At 41.8% G+C, this 16,856-nt stretch overlaps 1 protein-coding gene across 10 annotated transcripts in view; it reads right to left on the bottom strand.

Annotated features, from left to right (window-relative positions):
- med12 (mediator complex subunit 12) overlaps positions 1–16,856 on the bottom strand; it is a 76,830-nt gene that overhangs the window by 11,836 nt on the left and 48,138 nt on the right. For all 10 annotated transcript variants that reach the window (XM_061787923.1, XM_061787929.1, XM_061787926.1 and 7 more), the window contains 9 exons: positions 12,536–12,715; positions 12,242–12,313; positions 11,982–12,145; positions 11,230–11,391; positions 10,957–11,158; positions 9,580–9,689; positions 9,363–9,498; positions 2,811–2,960; positions 150–515 (listed from right to left, as the gene is read on the bottom strand). In XM_061787923.1, coding sequence (XP_061643907.1) covers positions 150–515; positions 2,811–2,960; positions 9,363–9,498; positions 9,580–9,689; positions 10,957–11,158; positions 11,230–11,391; positions 11,982–12,145; positions 12,242–12,313; positions 12,536–12,715 — 1,542 coding nt within the window. The remainder of the gene's footprint in view (positions 1–149; positions 516–2,810; positions 2,961–9,362; positions 9,499–9,579; positions 9,690–10,956; positions 11,159–11,229; positions 11,392–11,981; positions 12,146–12,241; positions 12,314–12,535; positions 12,716–16,856) is intronic.

Raw genomic sequence — 16,856 nt, 5'->3', positions numbered from 1 at the left:
TTTCTTGGGGGGAATTCTTTCTGCAGACAATGTTTTAGGTCCAGAGCTATGGAATAAGTGCCAATGTTCACTGCATTAAAAGGCTACTTTAAATATCTATAGATAACGATTTTCAAACATCTGATTGAAACAGAAAGAGCTTTCCAAACCTCCGTCTTGGCCGATGGAGTCTTCTTCTTCTTGTTGGACTTCTTCTTGTTGGAATCCGAGGGCACGGTTGGCACATTCTTCTCCGGCTTCATCGCCTCCATCATCTTCTTTTCAGGCTCCTGCGAGATGGGTGTCAGTGGCTCCTCTTCCTCGGGAGGCAGTGGGAGCGGTTCCAGGTAGTAGCTGCGCGGTTTGGGCTTCAAGTGCGTGTGGTAGAGCAGGAAGCGCTGCTGCTCCTCGAATTTGGTCACCTTGCGGTCCATGCGCACCGTACCGAACCAGCCCCACGAGAGAGGGGCCGAGTGTTTGAGACCTTCGAAGACGTCCCACGGAGAGATCTTCTGCTTGGTTGACACTTGAAGCCCCTGACGGAAAATAAACGTATTGTGAGGCTTGTGAGTCGCACAAACAAAACAAGAGGATCTTTTGGCTTGCAGAAGGAGGCGTTTTTTTTGAGCAGTTACTAGGAAAAACATACTAGCATCTTACGCAGCCGGTCAGTCGCCAAGTAACACTTACATAGCTTCGTTTAACGTACAGCAGAACTAACCGGGAGGTCGGACTACGCGATTTATCGAAATTTAAATCGGGTTTCCGATTTTGGCTAGTTCCTGTGTTGTAAAAGCACTCTCTGTTGCTTGTAGCAAGCGTGGGACGCATGTTCTTCTGCCCTTCCTTAGTGTGCTTTAAGCTGTTTATTGAAACCCTAGTTGGAGTTCACTGTAACACTAAATGCACAACAAAAATAATTGCACACTTTGTATATTTACAGCAAATACAAGACATCATTTTAGACATCGCCAGCTTTTTCTAACAGTCAATGGCAAACCCTATAGGGGTTAGCTAACAATAATAGCATTAGATCACAGGATTTACCTTCAAATAATGAATATTCATACACAAACACTGTAGTAACACATCCAGACAGACAATGTAACAACACTCACAGGCATATATTCTTCCTAATCTGTGAAAAACGAGTGTAATTGTTTGATTGTGACTTTCTTCTGAGACTACTACTCCTTTTCAGCCTACGTAAATATGCAGCTCCATGCATCCATCACACCACACTGCCCCTAAGAGGCCAAGGTGCATAAACCAAAAACAACAGGTACAGTGATGGCGTTGTATAAAAAGAGACAAACGCTCCCCCCCCTCCCCCCCTTACTGTCTTACATGAAATCAGAGTAAGATTTTCCCGTTTTAGGTCAATTAGAATTACCAACATTATTTGTATTTGCTAAAAGACAGAATATTGGCAGAAGGATTTTTTCTTTTCAAATACATATAATAAACAATACAGTCACCTTAGGCGTGCCAATGTTTTTAGCAATGGCTGCATTTATTTTTATTTATTGTTTTTCTATTTTTTTATATATTATTTTACTTGATACCAATTTATTTTCAGGTTGTTCTTTGAAGGTATATTTAAAGTTGATTTTTGGTTGTTAAATAAATACTATGTTTTGAAATCAAAATAATCATGATTATTATTTTTTCCATAATTGCCAAGCCCTGCCGGGAGGTCACTGTATTGCACCCCACCCATAGTCAGGGTTTAATGAAAGTGCACAAAAATAAGACAGACATTCAACAAACGACGGGTAACAAACACACATGAACGATAAGGATTAATGTCCCTATTACAGTTGTAATTGATACTCTAAGTTGAGCAAACACCTCATGTTTTAGAATGTGGGGAGTGAGACTTATGTTGCGGTATGGTGACTGTGTGCACCATTTCCACTGAGAATCGGAATTTATAAAGCTTGCGACATGTAAGGGCAGAGTTGTGTGCGCTCAGCACTTGTTAGCCTTACAAACGTACAACAAAACGTAGTACAGTACAGGTAGTGTTTTAAGTGAGAAGCAGATAGCAGGAGTTTCATTTCGGGGTTGTAAGATTCATCTCCCTTGCAGAGTTTTAGATCTGACTTGAGAAAGAGGTGGTGATTAAAACGTGGAGGGGATGGATATATGTCATTATAAATCTGAGTGGGTACCAGTGGTACTTGTGCCCATGGCAGAGGCACCTCCTCACCCGACGACAGAAGGGGTCACTCGGCGAGCAAAGACTTTCTCCAACTCGCGACCACTCCGCCACGTGAGGCTCGCTCTTGCTGCGGCGAGGGGGTCGAATGCATGCGTGTGCAAGCACTTGTTTGCCGTTCATAATAACAAGATGGCGCTCTTTCTTCAGAAAGGAGTGTGCAGGTGGAGGAGATTGACTAAAGCAAGCAGTGAAAAAGACAGCGACTTTCCACCACCATGTCTTATATGGTGAGACTGTGTTAAGGGAGCATTAAAAAATGCACTGGTGTGCACAAGGTGTAACCACATGAAATTTTTACTCGCACACTTGAAAAATGGGTCGCATATACAACCATTTCGGTCGCAGTCTCGAGCCCTGTAATGCAGATGTAAAATTGTTCATCTTACAAATATTTTTTATTTTATGGTTTATGATAAATGAATTAACCGATTATTTAATGAGATGAATGAAGGAAAACAAATGATGAATAAATCAATTTTAGAACAAATGACAGCCAAGTTGATACAATTAATAATACAGGACTCTTAATAATGTAAATGCCCATATTTTGCCCAACCCTGGTCTAAAATAATAGCTCAGCGATACCAGTCACTCTAATGCAGCTTACCTCTTTCTCAAATCCGGCGATCTTGTTACCCTTGGTGTCGATCAGTGAGCCCTGAGGTTCACACGTGATGACATCACGCGTTTGCTTGGGTAGGGGCAGCAGCTGGCGAACCTTCTCCAAGCTCTCCGACTGCCGATCCCCAAGCTCTTTCTGTGGATGCCAATTTGAATATGCTATAAATATGCTGCTCTTGTGTGTTAAAGCCGCCTTTACACTTAAATGCTACAGTAAAATAAAGAACTGAAACTGAGCTTTTGCAGTCTCAACAGGATAATAAAGGGATGAAAGAACTATACAAAGCACAGTGATGCACAACCCCAATGTATCACACCGGGTATTCTCCATCCATTCATCCATCAATCTACTTCCGCTTATCCGAGGAGAGGTCACGGGGGATGCAGCCTAAGCAGGGAAGCCCAGACCTTCCTGCTCCCCAGCCACTTCATCCAGCTGTTCCGGAGGGATCCCAAGCCAACTGGGACACAGTCTCTCCAGTGTGCCCTGGGTCGTCCCCGATGCCTTCCTCCCAGTGGGATGTGCCCGGAACACCTCACCAGGGAGGCGTCAAGAAGGCTGCCTAACAAGATCCCTGAGCCACCTCATCTGGCTCCACTCGATGTGAAGGAGCAGCAGCTAGACTCTGAGCCCAGATGACCGAGCTTCTCACCCTTTTCTCTAAGGGAGAGCCTGGACACCTTGCAGAGGAAACTCATTTCAGCCGCTTGTATCTGCGATCTTGTCCTTCTCCAAGTCCACAAAACACGTAGACCGGTTGGGCAAACTCCCATTCAACCTCCAAGACCCTGCTGAGTGTGTAGAGCTGGTCCGCTGTTCCACGGCCAGGACGAAAACCACACTGCTCCTCCTGAATCTGAGATTCGACTTCCTGATGCACTCTGCTCTCCAGAACCCCTGAATAGACCTTACCAGTGAATCTGAGGAGTGTGATCCCCCTATAGTTGGAACACACCCTCTGGTTTCCCTTTTTAAAAAGGGGGATCACCACCCCGGTCTACCAATCCAGAGGCACTGTACCCGATGTCCACATGATGTTGCAGATGCATGTCAAACAGTACAGCCCCACAACATACAGAGCCTTCAGGAACTCTAGGCGGATTCTCATCCACCCTCAGGGCCCTGCCACCATGGAGCTTTTTAACCACCTCGTTGAAGTCAACCCCAGTCAATTTAATATATATAATTGATATACTTTTTGTACGTGTACCAAAAAAGTTGTTGCATTAATAAATTGGGTTAAAATAATAATGTTTATAACAGTTTCCATCCAAAAAGCTACAGAAAAAATGCACAGTTAAGCCAAAATTATATATATATATATATATATATATACACACTGACCAATTTTGGAGGTCATTATTTTTTGTGCTGAATGGTTATCATCTGAAAATTCCACAATTCCACAGGCAAGTACCGAGCCAAACACTGTAAAAGGTCCGATTCCTCACAATTCTGAGTGAACCATTTTAAGGGATGCTGGTCACTAGCGTGATCTCCAAATGAGATTCTGGTACGAGTACCAGACATGCAAACATCAAAAGGTATGAAAAAGGTGACAAAAAACAACAACGTTGTAGGGGGGGGTCTGGGGGATCCCCCAGGCCCCCGCAGAAATTTGTTTTTTTATTTTAACGTAAATTAAGCAATCTGGAAGACTCTGAAGAGTACAATGAGGCAAACTACACAATTTTCTTCTAGCATAAAAACATTTACTTACACCGCTCAAGTACGTATTGATGTACAAATTTAAGATTATAATTAAATTTGCCTGATTTCTTTGCTTTTTTGTTTTGGCCTCCAACTTGAGCCAGGCCCATCTCCACCTGCACCTGATGCCTGCTTAAAGCTGTGCACACGAATAGCAACGTCCTCTTTAAGCACTCTCATTCTCAAAAAGAATTTCTAAAATCAGTCTGTTTCACTACATTTTTCACTATTACCAACTTCAAAGGCCAATTCCAAATGCATCCTCCAGTATTTTTCCATTTTTATTGGCCATTTCTGAATTTGAAGTTAGTTCATTCTGTGTTGTGACATAATCCCTAACATCGCTCCGTCGCTTAATACATTTAACATGAACATCCGTAAATTAATTAGATAATTGTAGGCGCATTTCCTAATTAACACGAGACGTACTAGCGGATCAGCTCTTGTCGCCGATGTTACGTGTGCTTCACGGTTCCGCTGGGACCACAACCAGGACGACTCGCAGCACCTCAACGCAAAAATACCAGACCAGTGCAACAAATACGACACTGGCTGATCTGAAGAGCAAAAATGTTGCTTCAATGTAAGATTAGCAATAGAGGATGTCCGCTCCAGATGTGGGTAGAGTAGCGAAATATTGTACTCAAGTAAGAGTACTGTTACTTGACAATAATGTGACTCAAGTAAAAGTAAAAAGTCGTCCTCCAAAAAATGACTTGAGTAAGAGCCTCAGTACTAAAAGGTACACAGTGAAATAATTAATCAAGTACTGAGTAAATAGTGAGTAACTTCAAATTTTTTTTAACCACAGCATGAACATCAATAAAATAAAAAAATAAAATGTGAATGTGCAATTTCTGATATTGCTCTGTGTGTGTGTATGCACAGCCAAAACTACAACAAAACATCTGCCAAGGTGTTTTCTCTAGGCTTTACACGATCAGGATTTTAAGGGCCGATCAGCGAGTTAAAAAAAAAACAATAACCGATTACCGATCCAATCAAAAGGTGGAGCAATGTGTCTATTTAAATGACTTGTTCATTTACTGTATATACTTGTTTACTTAATTGCTAAAACAATTATATTTACAATAAATAATGTATCTTTGTTCATCTATTTATGCCAGTGAGGCATAGTGACAGACAGAACAAATGAATGGTCTTCTATTAGATGGCAGGAAGTACATACAGTAATTAAGAGATTTTTGTTTGTTGGTGTGCCGTGAGATTTTTCAATTGTAAAATATGTGCCTTGGCTCCATAAAGGTTGGAAATCACTGCTGTAGTCAGATCATGTATTCTAATCGGTCAGGTCAAACCAACATTACATGACAGAACTAATGGGCGCTAACTTACTGTAATTCAATTACTTTATTGTAGCCAAATTACTTCACACATACCAAAACTTTAGAGCATGATTCGACAGAATGCCTGCATGTTCGCTTACAAATGTAAGTGCTACTCGCACTGCCTTGCTAGGCTACATAACGTTTTGTTGCCCGCTTGCGAGCCGTATCGTATTAAAAGTACGTGCCCATACCTCAAGCAAGCCTTAAACAAACGTCCTCTCCCGAGCACCGGTGACCACCAACACACATTTTCCCCCATTTTGTTCTTATAAACACATGGCACTATCCATTATTGTCGTCGTCGCCATGGTAACTAGTGTATCCGGTCGCGTTTGAGTTGACAAGATGATGGTAAAAAATGGGATGCGTTGGTATCGGAAAGATTTTATTGCAGTATTTTGACAGTGCAACCGTGAAAGACCAAATTTGTCTTGTAGTCTGATCCGGGCATTACATATGGCCTGTCCCACACCGCCAACATGTTTTTTTAAAATAACTTTATTGGTGGTCAGATATTTACAGTACTGCGACAAGGGTAAAAATAAACTAGCTTTTGGATTCGAATATACTGTACACGATGGCGCCACGGCGTAAATGTCTTTTTCGTTGATCGGATCGGGGAATTATGACATTAAAGCCCATCAGCATAAAATGCTAATTATCGGCCGATACCGATCAGGCCGATCAGATCGGAGTAAAGTCTAGTTTTCTCAAGTTATATGTGGGCTGAAATATCCACGTTTGGGCAGACAATGCCAGACATACTACAACACATGAAAGATGCTGTTTTTGTTTGTCTAAATGTCACGAGTAGCGCGTCGTTGCCTTCATGGTAACGACGACCTTCCCAACATGGTGGTGTAGGCACGATGATCAACCGGGCTGGCTTATCTAGTGTAAATACCTATGCCCAGGAAGTCCAATAAAAGACGTTGTGTGAGGTCATGTGACTTTCTTTGATGGTGAACTAGACTTAAATGTCACTACTGCTTAAATTGGATTGGCACAAACAGCGGCAAATGCTGAAGTTGAAGTCGTGCGCATGAAATAATTTATAAATAAGCAATCATTGATAAATAAAAGTAGCGAGCGACATTTAGAACATTGTAACAGAGTAAAAGTACCGTTACTTCTTAACAGCAGAAGCGGCGGAAGTGTTTTTTCTGGTCTCGTCAACTCCTGTGTGTGGAAGTGTGGACTGGATCTAGCTGCCAGCGTTCAAGGAGTACGAAACAGCCTATGACGACAACGACACCCCCCCCCAGGAAAAACTAATCGGATATATACGATTCACGCAAATGGCCTATTTTGATTCCAAAACGGCGAATTTCGCCAAAAGGAGACTGATTTGCATGTATGTAGTACTACTAGTGGCGCATGGGCTCCCTCCGGTGGTATGCAAAAGAATTACGGCCGAAGTACAATTCAACTGTATTTAAAGGACATAGCTAAGGATGTGAACATTGACATTTAATCCATAGTTCTGGACTTACAAATGTCTACAGAAAAAATTTAAGTGGGCCTACGTAGAAATGTCCACATACATTTTGGTAACGATTGACATACGTTTTGTATGCATGTATGTATGTATGTATATACGGAGAGCAAATGCTTGTAACATCCACAAAATCCATAATATTGAGGCGATCATTCTGATATTTTAAGAGGTTGAAGTGGGAAAAAGAAGAGATCTCCACATAAATTTTGGCAACTTATTGATTACAGTTTTCACCGGTCATGAGAGTCGCTGGCCAGCGGGGCTGGAAAGAATAAAAGAACCAGCCGTTTGGCCATGTTTTGTGCTTAGGCCTACAACATTTATTTTGATGTTGGTCATGATGGTGTTACTTGGAGAGCTAATTATTTTTTCATGTGGTACTTGGTGTCAAACGTTTGAGAACCACTGAACTACAACATTTTAATCAACTATGCATTTAGGAGCACGGCTAATTTTGGACATGCTGTCAAAAAGTAAAACTAAGGAAAATAGGAATCCTTTTTTGAAATTAATATACAGTGAACAAAAATATAAACGCAACACATTTGTTTTTGCTCCCATTTTTCGTGAGCTGCACTCCAAGATCTAAAACGTTTTCTACATACACAAAAGGCAATTTCCCTCAAATATTGATAATATCTAAATCCATGTTAGTGAGCATTTCTCCTTTGTCGAGATAATCCAGCCCACCTCACAAGTGTGGTATATCAAGATGCTGATTAGACAGCATGATTATTGCACAAATGTGCCTTAGGCTGGCCACAATAAAAGGCCACTCTGAAATGTGCATTTTTGCTTTATTGTTGGGGTCAGAAAACCAGTCAGTATCTGGTGTGAACACCATTTTCCTTACGCTGTGCAACACATTGCCTTTGCATAGAATTGATCAGGTTGTTGATTGTGTCCTGGGGAACATTGGTCCACTCCTCTTCAATGGCTGTGCGAAGTTGCTGGATATTGGCAGGTACTCAAGTCTGTTGCGACGACCAACTGCAGCCAGGTCAAGACCCCGAGGACGATGAGCTTCCCTGAGATCGTTTCTGAAAAGTTTGTGCAGAAATTCTTTGGTGATGCAAACCGATTGTTGCAACAGCTGTCCGGGTGGCTGGTCTCATACGATCTTGGAGGTGAACATGCTGGATGTGGAGGTCCTGGGCTGATGTGGTTACACGTGGTCTGCGGTTGTGAGGCCGGTTGGATGTACTGCCAAATTGTCTGAAACGCCTTTGGAGACGGCTTATGGTAGAGAAATGCACATTCAATTCACGGACAACAGCTCTGGTGGACATTCCTGCAGTCAGCATGCCAATTGCACGTTCCCTCAGAACCCGTGGCATCTGTGGCAATGTGCTGTGTGATAAAACTGCACATTTCAGAGTGGCCTTTTAGTTTGGCCAGGCTATGGCACACCTTTGCAATAATCATGCTGTCTAATCAGCATCTTGATATACCACATTTGTGAGGTGGGATGGATTATCTCGACAAGAGAGAAATGCTCACTAACACAGATTTAGACAGATTTGTGAACAATTTGAGGGAAAGGGTGTTGCGTTTATATTTTTGTTCAGTATATGTATATATATTTACTTAATTTTTGTTTTATTTATTATACTAATTTTATACTTAAAACATTTTTGCCACTTTTCTGTCATGTTGGGCAAAATAAAAATTAGTTTACTCAAAATTGTAATATTTTGCTTTTAGAAATTATTTAGCAACAGAAATATCCATCTTTTCATTGTTATGACAACATTGTTAATTGATGTATTATATGGTATTTTATTTTTTTTATATTGGCTTCCAATATAGAACAAATACTACTAAGCTGCTAAATTTCCAGCAACTGCAGACACCACCGTAAGATGTTATTGGACACCTCGAAAATATGCACCAGAGTTGGGTCTTCTTTTGGATATATTACCCAGGAAGTAAAATGTGACCCTAGTTCCCGCTAGGGTGGAAAAGTGGTGTTATTCTTACCCTGAGCTTCTTGACTAGGTTCATGTAGGCTCTCTTATTCTCCTCCATGCTGCCCTGAGAGATGCTGGACATGTCAGCTGCCAGCGTGCCATTAATCAGCACACTCAGCATGTCCAGCACGGTTGTGAAGAGCTCGCTGTTGGAGAAAAAAGAAACATTGACTGCATGTTTCGTGTCCATACATTATTGACCATGTCGATAAAGAGGCTTTGCTCACTTATTGGACTGCATGTCCACTGTTCCGCTGCTGATGATGTCGAGCAGGAGGACGGCCCATTCAGTGGTTTGCTGGGTGCTGCGCTGCACCGTGTCGAACATACCACCCACCTGGTTAGCACAGGGGAAACGTGCAGCTAGTGTTCAGGGATTATTGACAAAATGGCAGCAGCAACTGCCCTAGCCATGCTTTTCCAATCAAGAAAATTCTGTTTTCATTGCCGTTTGTTTACAGTATAACAAATAAAACAAATTTTAAAAAAAACAGATCAGGATAAAAGCACTTCCCACTATGCTATATTGGGTATTTTCAACAATTACCCTAATTACCGTAATTTCTCGTGTATAATACGCACCCATGTGTCATGCGTATCCCCCAATGTTGACCTAAAAATTCTGGAAAACCCGTCTACCCATGTATAACGCATTTTTACAATGCATGATTTTGCTTCTACCCATATGATCAAAACGAACTATTATCTGTAGTTTGTTGGATTTTTCAAAGAATTATTTTGAAGCACTTTATTTGAACAAGTAATAATTCCTTCGTATTTACTTGCTCTTAGTTGCTCTTAGCAACCTTAAGTGCAGCAGAATTATTTTTGTAACCTTGGCCAGATCTGTGCCTTGCCACAATTCTGTCTCTGAGCTCTTCAGGCAGTTCCATTGACCTCATGATTCTCATTTCCTGTGCATGCACTGTGAGCAGTATATAGACAGGTGTGTGGCTTTCCTAATCAAGTCCAACCAGTATAATCAAACAGAGCTGTACTCCAATGAAGGTGTACATGTCAAGGCTGATCAGAAGAAATGGACACCACCCGAGTTAAATATATGAGTGTCACAGCAAAGGGTCTGAATACTTATGACCGTGTGATATTTCAGTTTTTCTTTTCTTTTTTTTTTTTTTACCCACTGTCTGATTACCCAGGCAGAATTTGTAAGATGGGTACAATTCTTTAAAGAAAACATGAAGGGGCAGGCGAAAAATATTTAATTTGAATGGGATTCAAATTAAACTGTCAAGCATTTCAGAAAAGCATTATCATTAAAAAAAACATAACCATAAAGTAATTAATGATGGTTGTTGTTCAGTCATCAGTTATATTAAAAAAAAAACTGTCACAAATTCTGCCAGGGTATGTAAACTTAATGAGCACCACTGTAAATAGATGCAGTCATACGTACCTCTGCCATATTGCAATGAAAGTGTAGGCTTTATTTGTATTATTTTTTATTACGGGACCTCATAATACATGAAACCTAATGAAAAGATTTAGTCATAAGCAGGAGGTGGGTATCTATAAAGGTGTAAAATTTGGTTTCTGATATAGGTTAAGATAGTTTGGCCATTCTATTTCTTTTTTTGTGTCCTTACAAGATTGAGTCGCAGTTTCAAGGCCTCGTGCATCATTTGCTTGGCCTTGCAGTCGTCCTGGTACTGGTCCTCTCTCCAGTTAGTGACTATCTGCTGAACTTGGCTGTAAAGGGAGGTGAGAAGACCCTCCCGCTGCTCGTCCTGACCCTTCAGGCAAGTCAGCACCAAAGACAGGAACGGCTGCTGACTCAGCAATGACATACTGAGAAATGGAGGGGGGAAAAGGTCAAGGATCATTCCACCATCCAGTTATGAAAAATAATTGTCCGTTACCTTTTCTGTTTCTGGCGATCCCTCTCCTTCCGCGAGGATGAACCAAGGTGTTGTCCTTTCTCCAGCTCCTCCCCTGCTGCCTTCAGAACATGACCCTGAACTGAGGTGGGAAGCTTGGCAATCAAAGGAGCCACCAGCCACACACCTGACCGCTCTGACGAACTGAAAAGACAAGGCACAAGACAATGTTAACTCTACCATAACACTACATGTAAACTAACTAGATCATTAAGGTACATTAGTGTCTATTAGGGCTGGGGGACTAATCAATTTTATCAATTGATTTGTCAGAACAACTGTTGTAGCAGCTTCTGTAGTTCAAAGCACATCTCCACTGACATGTACCACTCATGCTATAAAACATGCCTATGAACAGAAAAGCCATTTTACAAAACCATGGTTAATGTTGCCAAATTAGCAACTTTGGTGCTATATTTAGTGACTTTTCCCAACCCCTCTGGTGACTTTGTTTATTAAAAAAAAAAGATTAAAAAAAAGGGACTTGCAACATTTTCTCACATTATCTGTTCAGAGAAAAAAAACATTTACATAAATGCAGCTTATTTGGTTTTAGGAGAAATACAGAAAATCACAGAAGAGAAAAAAAAAAAACAACGTTTTGAATAATGTTATTGTCTTTTGCTTTTTCTAAGATTGTTTTATTTTTTATTTTTTTGGAATCTGACATTTCTGTTTGAGGCTATATCGCTAGCGTTACTTTTTATCTACACAAAAGTGGGCAGCACACTTACCTTAAAATAGGTTTCATCTTGCTGGTGCTGCTGCTGCTGTTGGACGCAGAGCCGCTTTGAAGCGTGGGGCCGTTTCCTGAGGGGTTATTGGAGTTCATCTCAGCTGATTTTTGAAACACCTCGATTGTGGCCTTGGCTATATTCTCCAACAGAGAATAGAGCTCCTGTAAGAGAAAAATACGACACGTTTATTTTGAAGTGGTGTTTAAGTGTGCTACTAATAGTTTATATTGGTCCAGTATCCAGTGAGGTCAACTTGCATTGTTTGTGCTCTGTTTGATCATCAGCTGAAGCTCCAGCGATGACTGCCTCATCGTCCACTGGTCCATATTCTACAAGGAGAGAGTTTATTATAACTTCTCATTTGCATTTGGATTATTTGTAGAGCGTAAGAAATGGCACTGCCCAGGGAAGGGAAGCAAATGCTCACACTTTAAAAGACCTTTTTTTTCCCCAAGTTCCATTTACCTACTGGTGTTCTTTTATATATAAAAAAAGTGATCTTTTGGCACAAGTTTATATAAAAAAATAAATAAAAAAAAAAGAAGGTAAACCTGTAAGATGCGTTTGATACGCTGCCTCTGAGGGTTGTCGCCGTCATCACTATCAAGCTGTCGGTGAGGGTAGCAAATGAGCTGCAGCAGCCTTTGGGCCTGAATGTTGACGAGCACCGGGTCCTGGAGGGCACTGCTGTCCTCAGACAGAGACTTGAGGCAGCGCTCCCCCACCCACTCCTGCAGAGAGAAGGATGAGAGGTCAGCAAAGGGGAACAATGACAATGCAATTTCCTAATGTCACATCTTGGTATTATCATAATTACTTGTGTATAACATGCTCTCAAGTGTAATACGCATAGCAAAAATCGACCCCCCCAAAAAAATAAATAAAATCAGCAAAACCCTTCTGCTATGTATAATACACACCATTGATTTGCTGCTATCCATACGTTCAAAACATTAAGTATTATGCGTATTTTATTAGGTTTTTCAAATAAATATTCTGCTCTGTGTGCATGCGCTGACATTTGCTGTACCGTAGCAGACGCCAGAACAACCAAGTCACGAACAGAACACGACCATTAGCTTCTAGCTCTGCGAGTCTCTGGGCTCATCTCAAGTCTCTTAATTGAAACGTTTCTAGCTATTCGCTCCTCAAAACATTTTAAGCGACCTGGAAATTGTTCTCATCCCACCCTATTAAAGAGCGTCTTAATTATCATAAATGCACATTGAGGAACGAGGATCAAGCATCAAGAAGGTTCCACAGGCTAGCTTAAATTGAGGGACATCTGATGCATCCTATGCGGAAAAAGTCTTATATCTCCTCAATGGTGACGTATGAGAATGAGCATGCGCCAGCTGGATCATAAACGGAGCAGAACTTCAAATTAAATGGTTAATCTTCTGTTTTCGTCATTCCTTGATTATTTTAGTTTGAAAATACATACTTTTCTGAGTGTGTATACAATTTGGGGCAGTATTTGAAATGACTTCATTACACTGGCTCATGGTTCCGACAGCTATGCAACCACCTACTTCTAAGGTTTGTATAGTAATTAGTCTGACATTTTGTCAAATGCATTTGGGCACATAAAGAAAATAAAAACGTTCTGTTGGTTTGACACTGCTTTTGCATTCCCATAACTGCTCAAAGCAACATGCAACAATAAATACACAAAACTAGTTTGTTACAGTAGTCCTACTGTTGAAAAATGTAGTCTTACAGGGTAGGAGCTTCTCCTTTGATTTTCTCCATAATTACACATTAGCTTAGCTGAGAAGGTTGCCTTCTGACTTGCCAACACGGATCACTTTCATCGTAAAAGCAGGAGAGTAACTTGACCTTTAATATGTTTTACTTGGAGATGTGCTCCATGAAGTGACAGTAAAAGAAATATCTGCCGAAGACGCTAAATCTGACAAACATGGTGTTACCCGAAAGGCTATTATGATTCACGGGAGTGCATTTGGAAATGCACTCTGTCCTGCTCTGCCACACGCACTGTTCGGAAACTCAAAATGTTGTTGCAATGTCAGAAAATCATTGTCAGTTAACACAGCTCGTCGCTACATCTACAAATGCAAGTTAGAACTCTACCATGCAAAGTGAAAGGCGGCATGGCTCTGGTGGTAGACTGGTCGTCTCCCCTTTTTTTTTTGTCCTGTTCTGCTGTTAGACGGGCAGGCAGGGCGGAGGGGCAGGGCGCATGGACCGGGAAACAGCACAGTCTCTCCAGAGATGCTCAATTGGGTTTAAGTCAGGGCTCTGGCTGGGCCATTGAAGAACAGTCACAGAGTTGTTCTGAAACCACTCCTTCCTTATTTTAGCTATGTGCTTAGGGTCATTGTCTTGTTAGAAGGTGAACCTTCGGCCCAGTCTGAGGTCTTGAGCACTCTGGAGAAGGTTTTCGTCCATGATATCCCTGTACTTGGCCGCATTCATCTTACAGTCGATTGCAACCAGTCGTCCTGTCCCTGTAGCTGAAAAACACCCCCACAGCATGTTGCTGCCACCACCATGCTTCAAGTGTTGGGACTGTACTGGACAGGTGTTGAGCAGTGCCTGGTTTTCTCCACACACACCGCTTAGAATTAAGGCCAAAAAGTTCTATCTTGGTCTCATCAGACCAGAGAATCTTATTTCTCATTATCTTGGAGTTCTTCAGGTGTATTTTTGCAAACTCCACGGGGGATTTCATGTGTCTTGCACTGAGGAGAGGCTTCCGTCGGGCCACTCGGCCATAAAGCCCGGACTGGTGGAGGGCTGCAGTGATGGTTGACTTTCTAGAATTTTCTCCCATCTCCCGACTGCATCTCTGGAGCTCAGCCATAGTGATCTTTGGGTTCTTTCTTTACCTCTCTCACCACAGCTCTTCTCCCAGTTCTTCCAGATTGCTCAGTTCGGGCGGACGGCCAGCTCTCGGAAGGGTTCTGATCGTCCCACGCAGCTTCCATTTCAGGATTATGGAGGCCACTGTGGTCTTAGGAACCTTAAGTGCAGCAGAATCTTTTTGTAACCTTGGCCAGATCTGTGCCTTGCCACAATTCTGTCTCTGAGCTCCTCAGGCAGTTCCTTTAACCTCATGATACTCATTTGCTCTGACATGCACTGTGCGTTGTAAGGACTTATATAGACAGGTGTGTGGCTTTCCTAATCAAGTCCAATCAGTACAATCCAACACAGCTGGACTCCAATTAAGGTGTAGAACCATCTCAAGGATGATCAGTAGAAATGGAAAGCACCCGAGTTAAATATATGAGTGTCACAGCAAAGGGTCTGAATACTTATGGCTGTGCAATATTTCAGTTTTTCTTTTTTAATCTGCAAAACTTTCAACAATTCATTTCTTTCCCGTCAATATGGGGTGGTGTGTGTACATTAATGAGGAAAAAATTTACTTATATGACTTCTGCAAATGGCTGCAAAATAACAAAGAGTGAAAAATTTAAGGGATCCTTTCCGTACCCACTGTTTTTTTTATAATTTTGGGAACTAACAAGAAAACCAAGGAAAATGGCTAGAGCTGAGGGGGCACGGTGGACATCTGGTTGGTTAGCACATCTGCCTCACAGTTCTGAGGACCCTGGTTCAAATCTGGCCTCGCCTGTGTGGAGTTTGTATGTTCTCCCCGTGCCTGCGTGGGTTTTCTCCGGGTATTCCGGTTTCTTCCCACATCCCAAAAACATGCATGATAGCTTAATTGAAGACTCTAAATTGCATAAGCGTGAATGTGAGTGCGAATGGTTTTTCTTTAAATGTGCCCTGTGATTAGCTGGCAACCAGTTCAGGGTGTACGCCACCTCTCGCTCAAAGATAGCTGCGGTAGGCTCCAGGACGCCCGCGACACTAGTGAGGCTAAGCGGTACGGAAAATGAATGAATGGCTAGACATCAGCTCTTATATTTAACTCTTATGAGTTATTTTCGTTATCTTTATATTTGTCCAAACAAAGGTACCTTTAGTTGCACTTGGCATTAACAATGAACAAGAAACAGAAGAAACAACAGGTCTATTTTATCCTTGACCAAATAATTTTTTTTCTATTTCCATATTTATACATACTTTACTCATATTTAACACTGTATTTCAACCTTTCAAGATTTTTATTCAAGCTTTTAGTGTGCAGTATTCTTCTATTTGACTGCATTTGATTTCTCCCATTGTAAATTTTGCACCCACTCAGTGCACTGCTGTTTTTCATTGCAGACGGAGTCACGACACTCAAAAAGTGGACCTTTTTGCTCCTTTTAGATAATAAATGGTTTTCCTTTTGCATTTGCTGGATTTTTATTATTCTCAAATCCCATGATTCCCGGAGTGCTCTCCAACGATGAGTGTTGCGCCTGCATCCGGGTCGGAGAGCTCCAAGCTGGGCTCCCGTGCGGCGCACACACGTGCTAAGTCGTCTCGTGCTATCGATGCTATTGATATCCTGTTGGTAACACAGACTCTCGTGTGCATCGAATGCAGAGTTTCCCTAACAGCACAGGAGAATCCACCGCATATAATACTGACTTTGCTCACATAGCCTCATGAGCTGCGGACTCTGAGGTTACGTCCCTGTTGCTAACGCGTGCCAACTTGTCCGCAAGAGGCAGGAGCTCCCACACAGTCGTACACACACAACTTGCCGGAAGACAGGCAGTCATGGCTGACTGTTGGCTTTTTGGGTATTGGCCTTAAAGACACCATACGAATTGAGCGGTGTCGGGCTATTTTTGACATCAAAATACCTCGGCACAGTACTGGTTTCGGTACTTGGTGTAACATTACGTGACACATACCAAGGCAGTAGGGAATTACCTGATTTGTCTCAGCCAATCAGCAATTAAATGAATTAATGAAAAGAAAGGTGTTTCTTCAACTAAAGGGCCC

Source organism: Phyllopteryx taeniolatus, chromosome 10 (assembly GCF_024500385.1).
Source record: "Phyllopteryx taeniolatus isolate TA_2022b chromosome 10, UOR_Ptae_1.2, whole genome shotgun sequence".
NCBI lineage: Eukaryota > Metazoa > Chordata > Actinopteri > Syngnathiformes > Syngnathidae > Phyllopteryx > Phyllopteryx taeniolatus.
This window is presented reverse-complemented; position numbering and strand designations above follow the sequence as displayed.